Source organism: Pelophylax lessonae (assembly GCF_965119305.1).
Source record: "Pelophylax lessonae genome assembly, chromosome: 13".
Taxonomy (NCBI): domain Eukaryota; kingdom Metazoa; phylum Chordata; class Amphibia; order Anura; family Ranidae; genus Pelophylax; species Pelophylax lessonae.
Genome location: NC_138780.1, coordinates 49,050,264 through 49,065,315, shown reverse-complemented (window position 1 = coordinate 49,065,315; position 15,052 = coordinate 49,050,264). Strand labels below are relative to the sequence as shown.

At 46.2% G+C, this 15,052-nt stretch overlaps 1 protein-coding gene across 1 annotated transcript in view; it reads left to right on the top strand.

Annotated features, from left to right (window-relative positions):
* The window catches only part of STX7 (syntaxin 7), a 59,399-nt gene that overhangs the window by 22,771 nt on the left and 21,576 nt on the right, over positions 1 to 15,052 (top strand). Inside the window, exons 4-5 of the mRNA XM_082275682.1 lie at positions 10,270 to 10,407; positions 13,737 to 13,789. Of these exons, the coding sequence (XP_082131808.1) occupies positions 10,270 to 10,407; positions 13,737 to 13,789 (191 nt within the window). The remainder of the gene's footprint in view (positions 1 to 10,269; positions 10,408 to 13,736; positions 13,790 to 15,052) is intronic.

The following is a 15,052-nucleotide window of genomic DNA, read 5'->3' as shown; positions in this document are numbered from 1 at the left end:
CATACCGTGCCTTGCGAAAGTATTCGGCCCCCTTGAACTTCGTGACCTTTTGCCACATTTCAGGCTTCAAACATAAAGATATAAAACTGTAATTTTTTGTGAAGAATCAACAACAAGTGGGACACAATCATGAAGTGGAACGAAATTTATTGGATATTTCAAACTTTTTTAACAAATAAAGAAACTGAAAAATTGGGCGTGCAAAATTATTCAGCCCCCTTAAGTTAATACTTTGTAGCGCCACCTTTTGCTGCGATTACAGCTGTAAGTCTCTTGGGGTATGTCTCTATCAGTTTTGCACATCGAGAGACTGAAATTTATGCCCATTCCTCCTTGCAAAACAGCTCGAGCTCAGGGAGGTTGGATGGAGAGCGTTTGTGAACAGCAGTTTTCAGTTCTTTCCACAGATTCTCGATTGGATTCAGGTCTGGACTTTGACTTGGCCATTCTAACACCTGGATATGTTTATTTGTGAACCATTCCATTGTAGATTTTGCTTTATGTTTTGGATCATTGTCTTGTTGGAAGACAAATCTCCGTCCCAGTCTCAGGTCTTTTGCAGACTCCATCAGGTTTTCTTCCAGAATGGTCCTGTATTTGGCTCCATCCATCTTCCCATCAATTTTAACCATCTTCCCTGTCCCTGCTGAAGAAAAGCAGGCCCAAACCATGATGCTGCCACCACCATGTTTGACAGTGGGGATGGTGTGTTCAGGATGATGAGCTGTGTTGCTTTTACACCAAACATAACGTTTTTCATTTTTGCCAAAAAGTTCGATTTTGGTTTCATCTGACCAGAGCACCTTCTTCCACATGTTTGGTGTGTCTCCCAGGTGGCTTGTGGCAAACTTTAAACGACAATTTTTATGGATATCTTTAAGAAATGGCTTTCTTCTTGCCACTCTACCATAAAGGCCAGATTTGTGCAGTATATGACTGATTGTTGTCCTATGGACAGAGTCTCCCACCTCAGCTGTAGATCTCTGCAGTTCATCCAGAGTGACCATGGGCCTCTTGGCTGCATCACTGATCAGTCTTCTCCTTGTATGAGCTGAAAGTTTTGAGGGACGGCCAGGTCTTTGTAGATTTGCAGTGGTCTGATACTCCTTCCATTTCAATATTATCGCTTGCACAGTGCTCCTTGGGATGTTTAAAGCTTGGGAAATCTTTTTGTATCCAAATCCGACTTTAAACTTCTCCACAACAGTATCTCAGACCTGCCTGGTGTGTTCCTTGTTCTTCATGATGCTCTCTGTGCTTTAAACGAACCTCTGAGACTATCACAGTGCATGTGCATTTATACGGAGACTTGATTACACACAGGTGGATTCTATTTATCATCATTAGTCATTAGGTCAACATTGGATCATTCAGAGATCCTCACTGAACTTCTGGAGAGAGTTTGCTGCACAGAAAGTAAAAGGGCTGAATAATTTTGCACGCCCAATTTTTCAGTTTTTTATTTGTTAACAAAGTTTGAAATATCCAATAAATTTCATTCCACTTCATGATTGTGTCCCACTTGTTGTTGATTCTTCACAAAAAATTACAGTTTTATTTTATAAAGATATCTTTGAAGCCTGAAATGTGGCAAAAGGTCGCAAAGTTCAAGGGGGCCGAATACTTTCGCAAGGCACTGTATATATATATATATATATATATATATATATATATATATATATATATATATATATATATAGTCAAAGAAGTTGTGATTTGTCCAGCCATTTTTGCGATTCATTCCCTTCTGTCATATAGCTCAACCAGGTAAACATCATAGTTACATAGTCAGGTTGAAAAAAGACGCAAGTCCATCTGGTTCAACCAATAAAAAAAAAACAAATAAAAACAGTAAAGAAAACCCAACCATACAATCCCATATACACAATCCAATACCCGCAGTTGATCCAGAGGAAGACGAAAAACCCCAGCAAATCATGATCCAATTTGCTACAGCAGGGGAAAAAATTCCTTCCTGATCCTCCGAGAGGCAATCGGATATTCCCTGGATCAACTTTCTCTGTTAACCGCTTTCGGACCGCCCGCCGCAGAAATACTGTGGCAGGCTGGCCCTCCTGCGCTAACCGCCATAGGTATACTTCGGTCACGAGCCTGCAGCTAGGGGGCGAGCGCTCCCACCCCCACTCGGCAGCGGGGACTCCGATGCACGGGGGCGGCGGCTCTGATTGCCGCCTGCCACCCGCGATCGCTCCCCGCTGAGAGAGAAGGACGGTTAGCTGTTGTAAACACAGCTGACCGTTCTTCTCTCTGGAATGATCATAGAGCCCCTGTGATCCTTCTATATAGGATCGCAGGTCTCTATGATCATTTCACAAGCCACGCCCCCCCAGACTTAGAATCACTCCCCTAGGCTCACATTTACCCCTTGATCACCCACAGTGTTAACGCCTTAGCCAGTGTCATTATTACAGTAACAGCGCATTTTTTTAGCACTGATTACTGTAGTAATGTCACTGGTCCCCCCAAAAATGTCAGGGGTCCGATCTGTCTGCCACAATGTCGCAGATTGCCGCTATTACTAGTAAAAAAAAAACAAACAATAAAAATTACATCAATTACAACAATCTTTCCTGTAGTTGGTAGACGTGATAACATTTGCGCAAACCAATCAAAATACGCTTATTGGGATTTTTTTTTGTTTTAACAAAAATGTGTAACAGAAAACAAATTGGCCTAAAATGTTAAATAGTATTGATTTTTTTTTTTTTTTGGGAATGTTATATAGCAGAAAGTGAAAAATAATGTTTTTTTTTTTTTTTCAGAATTGTCGCTATTTTTTTGTTTATAGCGCAAAAAATAAAAATCGCACAGGTGATCAAATACCAGCAAAAGAAAGCTCTATTTGTGGGAAAAAAAGAACATGAATTTTATTTGGGTACAGCATTGAATGACCGCGCCATTGTCCGTTAAAATAACGCAGTGCCGAATTGCAAAAAATGGCCTGGTCGTTAAGGGGGGCAAATCCTTACGATCCAGAAGTGGTTAACCTTCATGCACATGGCTGTAAGAGAATGTTCATAATGCACATAGCAAAAGCCAGCATAAGGGCTCTTTCACAAGGGCAGACAGGGAGCGGTAAAAGCAGGTGGTCTAGTCCTGATTTTACTTACCCCCACCACCTAAGGCCTACCATAGAGCTGGAGGGAACTGTTCACATGCCATGGCACCACCTGTCAAACTGAGCAAATGTAGCCACAGGTACAACATTCAGACTCCCATCGCAATCAATGGCTGTGTGCTATGTATTATTGACAGCCCGAGATCACCAGCCAGCGGCTTGTAACAGTAAATGGCCTTTATTGGTCTCATCAAAACAAGCAAACACAAATGGCAAAAATAAAAGCATAGTCCGGATATGATTATGAGCACTAAATGGCTCACCACTAGAGTTGAGCGGACACCTGGATGTCCGTGTTCGGCGGGTTCAGCCGAACTTTAAAAAAAAGTCCGGGCCCCGTGTCCCGGACTTTTGCCAAACTTTTCCCGGACACCGAACCCTATTGAAGTCAATGGGGACCCGAACTTTCAGGCACTAAAATGGCTCTAAAACACCAATGGAAAGGGCTAGACTGCTGCAAATGGCAGCAAAACGTAGTTAAGAGCATGGCAAGTGCTCTGCAAACAAATGTGGATAGGGAAATAACTTAAAACAACAAAAAAAAAAACAGAAAAATAAAACAATGTTCTTCATCTCTGAAGGACGAGGCCCATATGGAGTAGGAGGGAGGTTGAGGTGGTGGTGGATGTGGCGGTCTCATAGGCGTGCGCACAGGGTGTGCCGGATGTGCCTGGGCACACCCTAATCACCTAGGGCACATAGCATTATCGCTCTGTTTGCCAGTGAGGAGATGGGAAAGATCTCCCTTGGACCTGCTCTGCTCTATTTCACTTTGCAAGCAGGGAGAGTAATGTATCAGGGCCATGTACATGTAGGCAAACACATGCATGTGTATTTAAACTTTGGGGTGCACACCCTAATGCAATAGGCTGCGCACACCTATGGGCGGTGTAGGTGGAAGCGGTGGTGGAGGAGGACCAGGGCCGGATTAAGAGCATCATGGGCTTGGTGCTGAGGATTTTGAAGGGCCTTAAGGGCCGTGCCTTGGCATGCACCCAGAGGAGGAAGGGTGCAGCCATGCATGCCTAATTCAACATGGGATGCTGTCTCTGAAGCCCATAAACACATCCATGCATCGGCAACTGTCCCTCCTTGTCCGGCCTTCGTGCTGTGTGGGGAGGTTCTGAGGGAGCTGCCTGGGGAAGCGAGCATAGAAGCCAGACTTCTGTGTTTACAAGTGACAGAAGAGCGGTAACAGTGAATATGGCCAACCCGGGGCCTATATAAAGGTAGGGGCCTGGAGCTGCAGCTCCAATAGCCCCTACGTTAATCTGGCCTTGAGGAGGACGAGGTAGCCAACACTGCTTCTTTTCACAAATTTTAAATGAGGGTACACCCCAAAAGAGTGAGAAAGAGCAAAAATGGAACAATGGCTGGGTAAGGTCGGTATCCATCGCTATTCTGCACAAGGTACGGAAAAGTCCCGTGGGATCCATGCCTGGTTCATTTTAATGAACGTGAGCTTGTCCACATTGTCTCTGGACAGGCGGCTGCGCTTGTCTGTGATAACGCCCCCAGCCGTGCTAAATACTCGTTCAGATAATACACTGGCTGCAGGGCACGCCAGCACCTCCAAGGCGTAAAGGGCAAGCTCAGGCCATGTGCCCAACTTGGAGACCCAGAAGTTGAAGGGGGCAGACCCCTCATTCAGTACGTCTAGGCGTGTGCACACATACTGCTCCACCATGTTGGTGAAATGCTGCCTCCTGCTAAGACGTTCCATATGAGCTGCTGGTGCTGCTGTTTGTTGTGGCGTGCTGACAAAGCTTTTCCACATTTCGGCCATGCTAACCCTGCCTTCTGAGGTGCTGGCGGTGCCCTGGTTGTGTTGGCGACCTCTTCCTCCTCCTCCTCCTCCTCCTCTGCCTTGTGCTTCCACTGTGGCCCCGCTGTCAGGTGGGAATGCCAGCAGCATCGCGTCTACCAGCGCGTGCTTGTACTCGCGCATCTTGCGATCGCGCTCCAGTGAGTGAATTAAGGACGGTACGTTGTCCTTGTAACGGGGATCCAGCAGCGTGGCCACCCAGTAATCAGCACAAGTTAGAATGTGGGCAACTCTGCGGTCGTTGTGGAGACACTGTAGCATGTAATCGCTCATGTGTGCCAGGCTGCCCAGAGGCAACGAAAGGCTGTCCTCTGTGGGAGGTGTATCGTCCGTGTCCTCTGTATCCCCCCCAGCCACGCACCAGTGATGGCAATGAGCTGGCCTGGGTGCCACCCTGCTGTGAACATGGTTCCATCTCCTCCTCCAGCTCCTCCTCCTCATCCTCCAGAACTGTGCCCCTGCTGGACAATTGTGTCCCTGGCGTTTGTGTGTGCAGGAACCCACCCTCGGAGCCCCTTGCGAATGACTGCCCTGAAAGCCTTGGAAATGTTACCTCTTCATCCTCCTCCTCCTCCTCCTCCTCATCCTGTGCCACATCCTCTTCCATCATCGCCAGAATTGTTTTTTCAAGGAGGCGTAGAAGTGGGATAGTTAAGCTGAGAACGGCGTCATCGGCACTGCCCATGTTGGTGGAGTACTCAAAACAGCGCAACAAGGCACACAGGTCTCGGATGGAGGCCCAGTTATTGGTGGTGAAGTGGTGCTGTTCCATAGAGCGACTCACGCGTGCGTGCTGCAGCTGAAACTCCACTATGGCCTGCTGCTGCTTGCACAGTCTTTGCAGCATGTGCAAGGTGGAGTTCCACCTTGTGGGCACGTCACATATGAGGCGGTGAGCGGGAAGGCCGAAGTTACGCTGCAGCGCTGACAGGCGAGCAGCAGCAGGGTGAGAACGCCGAAAGTGCGCACAGACGGCCCGCACTTTCTGCAGCAGCTCTGACATATCGGGGTAGTTTTTAAGGAACCTCTGCACCACCAAATTCAGCACATGCGCCAGGCAAGGGATATGCGTCAAACCGGTTAGGCCCAGAGCTGCTATGAGATTTCGCCCGTTATCGCACACCACCAGGCCGGGCTTGAGGCTCGCTGGCAGCAACCACTCATTTGTCTGCTGTTCCATGCTCCTCCACAACTCCTGCGCGGTGTGTGGTTTGTCCCCCAAACGGGCAAGTTTTAAAACTGCCTGCTGTCGTTTACCCCTGGCCGTGCTGAAGTTGGTGGTGAAGGTGTTACGCTGTCCGGATGAGGAGGCGGTAGAGGATGAGGAAGCGGAGTAGGAGGAGTTAGGAACAGGAGGCAAACTGAAGCGCCCTGCAATCCTCGGTGGTGGAAGGAAATGCGCCAAATTGCTATCCGCCTCAGGCCCTTCCGCCGCTGCATTTACCCAGTGTTCCGTTAGGGAGATATAACGCCCCTGACCGTGCTTACTGGTCCACGTATCGGTAGTTAGGTGGACCTTGCCAGAGATGGCGTTGCGCAGTGCACACCTGATTTTTTCCCCCACTTGGTTGTGCAGGGAAGGGATGGCTTGCCTGGAAAAGTAGTGGCGGCTGGGCACGACATACTGTGGGACAGCCACCGACATAAGGTTTTTAAAACTGTGCGTCTCCACCAGATGGAATGACAGCATTTCAAAGGCCAAGAATTTTGAAATGCTGGCATTCAGGGCCAGTGATCGCGGGTGGGTAGGGGGGTACTTCCTCTTCCTCTCAAGTGTTTGGGAGATGGAAAGCTGAACGCTTCCACGGGACATTGTGGAGATGGTTGGTGACCCAGGTGGTGGTGTTGCTGACAGATCCTCTGTTTGCGGGGTGGCAGATGCCGGTATCACTACAGATGTGGCTGGAGCGGCCAAGACTGCAGCAGAAGAGGAAGCAGGATGAGCCAGAGACGTTTCTTGGTTTTGAAGGTGTCTACTCCACTGCAGCTCATGCTTTGCACTTAGATGCCTGATCATGCAGGTTGTGCTCAGGTTGAGAAGGTTTATGCCTCGCTTCAGGCTCTGATTGCACAGGGTGCAAACCACTCGTGTCCTGTCATCAGCACATTTTCTAAAGAACTTCCACGCTAGAGAACTCCTTTGAGCTGACTTTGGTGCGCTCGTTCCCTTGCTGCGTTGGGCAGTAGCGGGCGTAGTGTCTAGGGCACGGCCGCTCCGCTTCTGCACCCTGCTCCTTCTTCTGCTGTGCTGGTGGCTCTGTGCGACCACCGCCTCTTCCTCCAAACTACTCAGGTCACCTGCATGACGTTCATTCCATGTGGGGTCGAGGACGTCATCGTCCTCCACATCATCTTCCACCCAGTCTTCACCCCTGCCCTCCTTGTCGGTCTCCACAATTCTGAACGCCGCAGCAGTTGGCACCTGCGTTTCGTCATCATCGGAGACTTGCTGCGATGGTCCTTGCATGTACTCATCTTGAGAAATAAGTGGTTTGGCATCGCTGCACTCAATCTCTTCCACTTCTGGGGCAGGGCTAGGTGGATGGCCCTGGGAAACCCTGCTGACCGAGTCCTCAAAAAGAAGAAGAGACTGCTGTATGGATTGGGGCTCAGACTGCTTGCCTGATTTCCAAGGGGGTGAGGTGAAAGACGGTTGGACATTGGCTGCAGGTGCCAACTCTGACCTTTCTGCAGTAGACTGGGTGGGAGACAATGTGAAGGAACTGGAGGCACTGTCAGCAACCCAATCTACTATCGCCTGTACTTCTTCAGGCCTCATCACGTCTAGAGGCGCATTATGCCCTACCAAATACTGCTGCAGGTTCTGTCGCCTACTCACACTTGTGGAAGGTGTTTCACTTGTGCGTGTAGCTGGCACAGATCGACCACGTCCTCTCCTTGCAACAGGAGCTCTACCAGCAGCACCACGACCCAGGCCACGGCCCCTATTTGACGGTCTCCTCATATTTCTGTAATTTATGATCTTGCCCTAGAAAGGTGTTTATTGAATAGCGGAACAAAACCACACTAGGCCCCAATTACTATTGTTTGTACCCCTAAAAGGCTGAATGAGGAGTAGGAGGAGTATGGAACAGGCAGCACCCTCAAATCTTCAGAAGTATGAGATGAACCCCAAAAACCCCAAATATCATTCAGCTCTGCTGCAGGCCACAATTTAATTTTTTTTTAACCCAAGGCTGTATATTGAATAGTGGAATATAAAAAAAGTGTATGATTTCTGAAACCACTCAATATTAGCACATGTGAACTGAACACAGCAGTGTATGATCAGTCACTCAGCACAGCTGAAGGAAAAATGCTGCACACAGTGCCTGATAGAAAAACACTTTTCTCCCTCCTCCTCAATGGGCAAAAAAGATTGTGTTCACTGTACCCCAAAAAGATTGTGTTCACTGCACCCCAAAAAGATTGTGTTGACTGCAGCCCACACACAGCAAAATGGATGTGGACCACTGACACCTGCCTATCTCCTATCCCACACCACACAGCAATATCGATTGTAGTTTGTAGAACACACTGTCTGACCCTAAAAATCAGCAGACTCTCTCCCTAAAAGGATTGATAAGATGATGATCGTAGATCGGGTGACTGCAAACCCCACCCCACACAGCAATATCGATTGTAGTTTGTAGAACACACTGACCCTAAAAATCAGCAGACTCTCTCCCTAAAAGGATTGATAAGATGATGATCGTAGATCGGGTGACTGCAAACCCCACCCCACACAGCAATATCGATTGTAGTTTGTAGAACACACTGACCCTAAAAATCAGCAGACTCTCTCCCTAAAAGGATTGATAAGATGATGATCGTAGATCGGGTGACTGCAAACCCCACCCCACACAGCAATATCGATTGTAGTTTGTAGAACACACTGACCCTAAAAATCAGCAGCAGCCTCGCCCTAAAATGCCTACAACTCGCCCTGCCTAACACACTCCGACCTGTCCCTCATTTCTATCTGGACACACACTGAACCTAAAAATCAGCAGCAGCCTCGCCCTAAAATGCCTACAACTCGCCCTGCCTAACACACTCCGACCTGTCCCTCAATTCTATGCGGACACAAATGAGTTTTGCCTGCCTGTCTGTCCCTAATCAGCAGCCAGCACGTATGTGTGCTCTGTCCCTGAACTAGTACACAGCAGAATGACGCCGCAGCGGCGCTGCCTCGAACTTATAAAGACTTGGTCACATGCTTCAGACGGCCAATCACAGCTACTAATACATTTGTAGGCATGGCTGGGATGGCTTAGGCACACCAGTTAAACGCTTGTTGATTGGCTGTTGAAAGCCCGCCATGAAAAGCGCGCCAATGCATGCAAAACCCGGAAATAAAATGACTGAACACAAATTTTTACCCGAACATACAGTAAAGTTTTCGGGTCCGTGTTCGGGTAACAAAAATCCAATTATTCGGGACGAACACGAATAATACACCGATGTCCGCCGGTCACACGCGCGGGGGGGTCCGTGACCGCGCTGGAGCGCGCCTCCGGCGGCGTGCGCTCGCTCCCCAGAGCCTCACAGGCTAGTGACGTATATATAAGTCACTTTGCCTGTGAGGGGCTGACGGCCGCAGTATATGTACTTGCGGCGGTCGGCAAGTGGTTAAAACATAAGCATATCACAATATGGCATAGACTTGTTTCCAACTGACAAAATGGCCGACCTCCAATATGGCACTTGCATCAGGCAGCTAACTTCCTCCCAACATGTTTCGTTATAATTAACATCATCAGGGACGTCCCTGATAGAATCTTTGGAAACAAACACTGGGCCGTATCTTAAGGTAGCAGACCAGACCCCTAACAAGGGTCCACTGTCTTTTTTCATCCAGTCGGGCCAGATGATTGGGAGTTAATTTCTGAGTGGCCCTCTCTCACCTACCACCCACCCACAGACCCTCTTATCGAGCAGGTCAGTCCAGTGCAGCCATCAACTTTTCAAAAAAACTGGCACAGTAGGTTGCAGGCTGTGAGTCATAGCTGCCTCCCATATCCCATATGGCTTGGGATTCAAATGGGCCTGTAAAGGCTTCAGGTTAAAGGAAGACAGCGCTGGACTCCTTGGTAAGTACGTTTGCTTACCGTTGGCAGCTATAGTGTTTCTAGTTGCTAACTTTTCATTTTTTGTCAAAGTGGGTAAAGTTCCTCATTTAAAACCTGAAAAGGGTAATTGGGGGTTTAAGATCTGTAAGAAAATGTTGTGCCAAATGGTGAACTTTTGTACAGTAGATATTTTGAATGCATTTTTATAACATTTTGTGCTCCTTCTTTGGCAGAGACAGAGAAAACTGCAAAAAGACAGACTCCTGAATGAGTTCAGCTCTGCGCTTACAAACTTTCAGAAAATTCAAAGACAAGCTGCAGAGAAGGAGAAAGCGTTTGTGGCCAGAGTCCGCGCAGGTTCCAGACTATCTGTAAGTTAAACATCAGAGGTATAGTCTTTGCTATCACTCCTTCCAAACTTTAAGCCTCTAGACTTGGCAATATCATTGAGCATACAATGTTTGCATTTCATCATTGTTCAGCTTTATGGTTTTTGGAGTCCTTCCAGGATCATGGTAATAGTTTCTTCTATGCTTGGTTCCTTTTGAATCCACTTATAATAAGAGTATTTGCCAATTTTCATGCACTCTGCAAGTGTCCAGACTCCTACTAAAAGCTATGATCAAAGTGAAGGATCTAAGCACCAAATACTTCAAATCTCAGCTGGCAATTGAAAGCCATAACGAAGTGTTGCCTAAATATTGTTTTGTCAAAGTTTGTCTAGTAACATGATTCCCATGGTTAGAATGCAATCACCATATGAACATAGATCATTACCTTCGCTCACTCCGAAACTCTTCTCCAAAAAAACCAAGGATGCCATGTACCTGGCTTGACCCTACAGACCATCTTGTTTCCACTCCTCCCCCAACTCTTTATTGTTTCCTTGCCTCTAAATCCTTCCACTCGTACCTTTCTTTTTCTTTTTCCTTTCCACTCTTTCCTCTCTCTTTCCCTTCTCCCCCTTATACCTCCACTCTTCACTTCCACTACTCCTTCTTTTCCCCACTCTTCCTAACTTTTCTCGATCCACACCTTCTCGTATTCTCCTTCCATCTGATGCTAGCAACAGAAAAAAATGTCATGTACTGTACAGTTCTGCAACAGAGTAATCACCCTTTCTATGACCTTCAGCTCATATGGGGGTTGAGGGTAAATGCCAGCGCTATGGAGTTTTCAGTATGTTAATAGTGGTAGTTTTTAGGAATGGTGATGAGCTACCGCCAACCTGCCACTGAGGCAGTATGTAATGGGAAAATGCAAAGTTATTGGTGCTAGGCGCTATCACCAAAAAATGTGTGCTGTGCGTTTTTAAACTGTGCTATGCGTTTTAAAATATGTGCCGTGCGTTTTAAAACCAACCCGTTTTAAAAGCAATCCGTCTTAAAACCAATGCAATGTTAGCACTAAAATCATACCATCATAAAGGTGCATATAGTGCATACAATGAAACCATATAGTGTCACCACTTGGTTAATACAAAGTGCTTTGGTGCTTGTTGTGAGCCAGTGTATCAAGTGTACAGTAAGGTATTTATACAGTAGGTTATAGCAACCCGTGGATCCCCACTGGGTGTAATTGCTTACCGCACTCTTGTCTTGTTTGGCTTGGTTCCCCTCATTTGCTGAAACAAAAAATAGCCTCCATTGCGTAGTATAGCATGTGTGAGATGAAAGCAGGTGTAATATCCACTCGCATAGTAGGAGTTAACTCTCAGCGTGCAGGGTCCGCTCCAGATAACGCCGTAGTGACGAAACGCGTAGGGCGTGGCTTATTGCGTCAGTACGTCACTTCCGGCAGCGGTGGTTCAGACCGGTGGAATGCGGAAGCGGCACAGCCCGGCGGACCCTGCACGCTGAGAGTGAACTCCTACTATGTGAGTGGATATTACACCTGCTTTCATCGCTTCAGTTCATATGATCCCAGCATAGTGTACCATTTTATTTTAACTGTACAAAAAAGTGGTAACCACCCCAACCTCTAACTGGCCTTTGCAGCAAGGTTCACATGGAACGGCAATGTACATTATAAACAAAACAAAATATTTCCCTGTAAAGCAACCAAATTGGCCTTGTCTAACAGTTTACAGTAAAAAAAGAGGGCTCTGTTTGCACACATATAGGCGTAATCTGCAGTACTCACACCAAAGGACCTCTGTAAATACTGCGGTCCTAAAGCCTACCACGCATGGGCCAAATGTCAGGTGGCATCGGCCGGTTCAGTAGAAACTGGCCAACGTATATGTACTGGGCTGGCCTCTGTCGAGGGGTCATGACCAAAAAAAAGTCTGCCGATCAGGGCTTTTAGCAAATGGCCCCCTGTCAGAACACAATAGAACAGCAGGGTAGATCGCTGTACTAATGTGGGATAGTTAGTACAGCTGCTTCTCCTGAGCTGACTTTTTTTTTTTTCATTTAGCCATGCTGGGTTGAACGAAAAATAACTACTAGTGTGTACTGGGATTAACTCTAACCTTCCAGGGCCTCCATAGTAGGAGCACATATGCGAATAGATAGATTAAGGGCAGGTATGCCTGGAGGGAGCCCACCCCTGCTTAAAGTCACAGGGACCCTTGTAATGCCCAGCAAGAGCACAATGGCAGCAAAGGCATCCAGTGCATCCATGCACTCATATATTTGCAAATGTGTGTAAACTGTTAGATGGGACCAATTTGGTTGTTTTGCAGGCTGGCTGGTAAGTAAGCTGGGACACTGTTTTATTCTAAACTAAAGTTGTCTACTTTCTTGTTAAATGCTATAGTAAAGGGATGATGGCACTTCCCTATGCAAGCGTGATTACCTCATATTTTCTGCAAAATGCTAATTCTTACATAAAAAGCCTTCTTGAAACTTTTTCTTTATTTTAGTATAGTTTATTGTGTTTACTTAAAAGTATTATTAGCTCAGTGATTGCTTTCGCTTCTTGTCTGGAATTGCAAAAAATTGAAAAATATTTTCTTTTATAACTAGGATTTTGAAATTCTGCCTCTATTTTAATTAGGGATTGATTGATTGTCGGCAAAACCGATATATTGGGGGCCAATATGCACTTTACCAGATATATCGAAATTGGCCACCAAGGTGACCGATATTGCCGATATTTCGGAAAGTGCTGTACAGGAGTGATGCCTGCAGCTAGAGGCATCACCCCGGTACCGGGGTCCATAGCCAACAGTCGGCTGTCATGTATTGACAACCAATGCGGCTGAGAAGCCGCTCGCTGTCATTACAAGGAGTGGGAGGGGATGTTCCCCCCCCCCCTCCCACCGCCTTCCGCGGCTCGCCCGGGTCTCCTGTCCCACCGAGAGACACGGGCAACCAGCCTGCATGGCCGCCAAAGAGAAGACCCGATCAAAGCCGCATTTGGCTCTGATCAGGTCTCCGAGTAAAAAAACGGAAGTGATGTCATGACTTGGAGTTTTGAATGCTTTTAAGTGCAGAGGGGTTTGGGGTCTTTTAGACCCCCCAGATCCCTCCACAAGAGTACCTGTCAAAAAAAAAAGGAAAAACATTTTTCTAATGTACGAAAAATATCGATACCGATATGTGCAATAAAAAAACGATATTGGTCGATCACCAATTTTAATAGCACCATTTTCTTCTGGAATTGACATGTGGATTGTTAGCAGATTTTTACAACTGAAATGCAAAGCTTGTATATTCATACAGATGTTTCTTCTTTCCTGTTTTCTACACATTAGGCTGGTGGGGCAGATGATGGTCTCAGAGATGGCGCACTGGTCAACTGGAATAAGTAAGGCTGAAAAAACTATTATAAATATTTTGTGCTGATTGTTTGGCAGTTCTTAGAGGTTCTCCATAAAACGATGATTACCCACATATACCATTCTTTGTTTCCAAACATCAAATGCGTGTGTGTGTGTGTGGGGCAGGGATTTTTTTTAACTTTGAAGTCTTTAGCCTAACCGTATTGGAAATGTTCTATACTGAAGGACGTACAATAGATTGTACTAGGAACTAGAAACATGTCATGTGACAGGTCAGGTGGAAAGTGCTCCTCATTCTATAGGTGGCCACACAAAAAGTAGAATTTTGTTTGAAATTTTTAGAAACGTTCTTTTTATTTTCTAATTGTTAGTGGGGTCGAAACATCATTTTTTTTTTTCCGACTGCAGTGATGAGAAAATTTGAAGGACCTGGATGGAAAATGTTTCTTGAATACAGTAAAACCTTGGTTTGAGAGTAATTTGGTTTGAGAGCGCTTTGCAAGACAAGCAAATTTTTAAAATAAATTTTGACTTAATATACAAGCGATGTCTTGATATACAAGTAGCGTTATGTCACAACTGGGTATAAAAGAGGCGCCTCTAAGTGTAGCAATATTGTTACATTTAATGAAGGTTCAATATTTAGCAGCTCACATGGTTGATGAATAAAACAGGCATATCTAAGTATGCAGGCATCTGGGGTAAAGCTGTCCACATAGACCATCCTCTGCACAGCCATCTTCATCACACTCTTCCACGCTGCGCACCACGAGCGATTCAAAGTCTCGCTTTCAGATCACTCTACTGCAGGGTAGTCTTCCCAATCACAATTGCAGACTGACATCGGTGAGAGCCAGTGGTTTAGAAGATGGTCTATGTGGACAGCTTTACCCCGGATGCCTGCATACTTAGATGTGCCTCTTTAATCATCAACCATGTGAGTTGCTAAATGTTGTACCTTCATTAAATGTAACCATACTGCTACACTTAGAGGCGCCTCTCTTCTCTTTTATACTCTGTAGCTCCTGCTGGATTTTGCTTCTAATCCCCTTGTGGAGGCGCCATTTGTGGATAGACATTTTATAGTTACACAACCTATCACATTGCTATAATCTTTTTATATGGACTATAAACTGAAGGTTTTCTGAATAAATGGTTGTGGAACGAATCATCTGAGTTTCCATTATTTCTTATGGGAAAATTCGCTTTGATATAAGAGTGCTTTGGATTACAAGCATGTTTCCAGGACGAATTATGCTCGCAATCCAAGGTTTTACTGTATATTCATT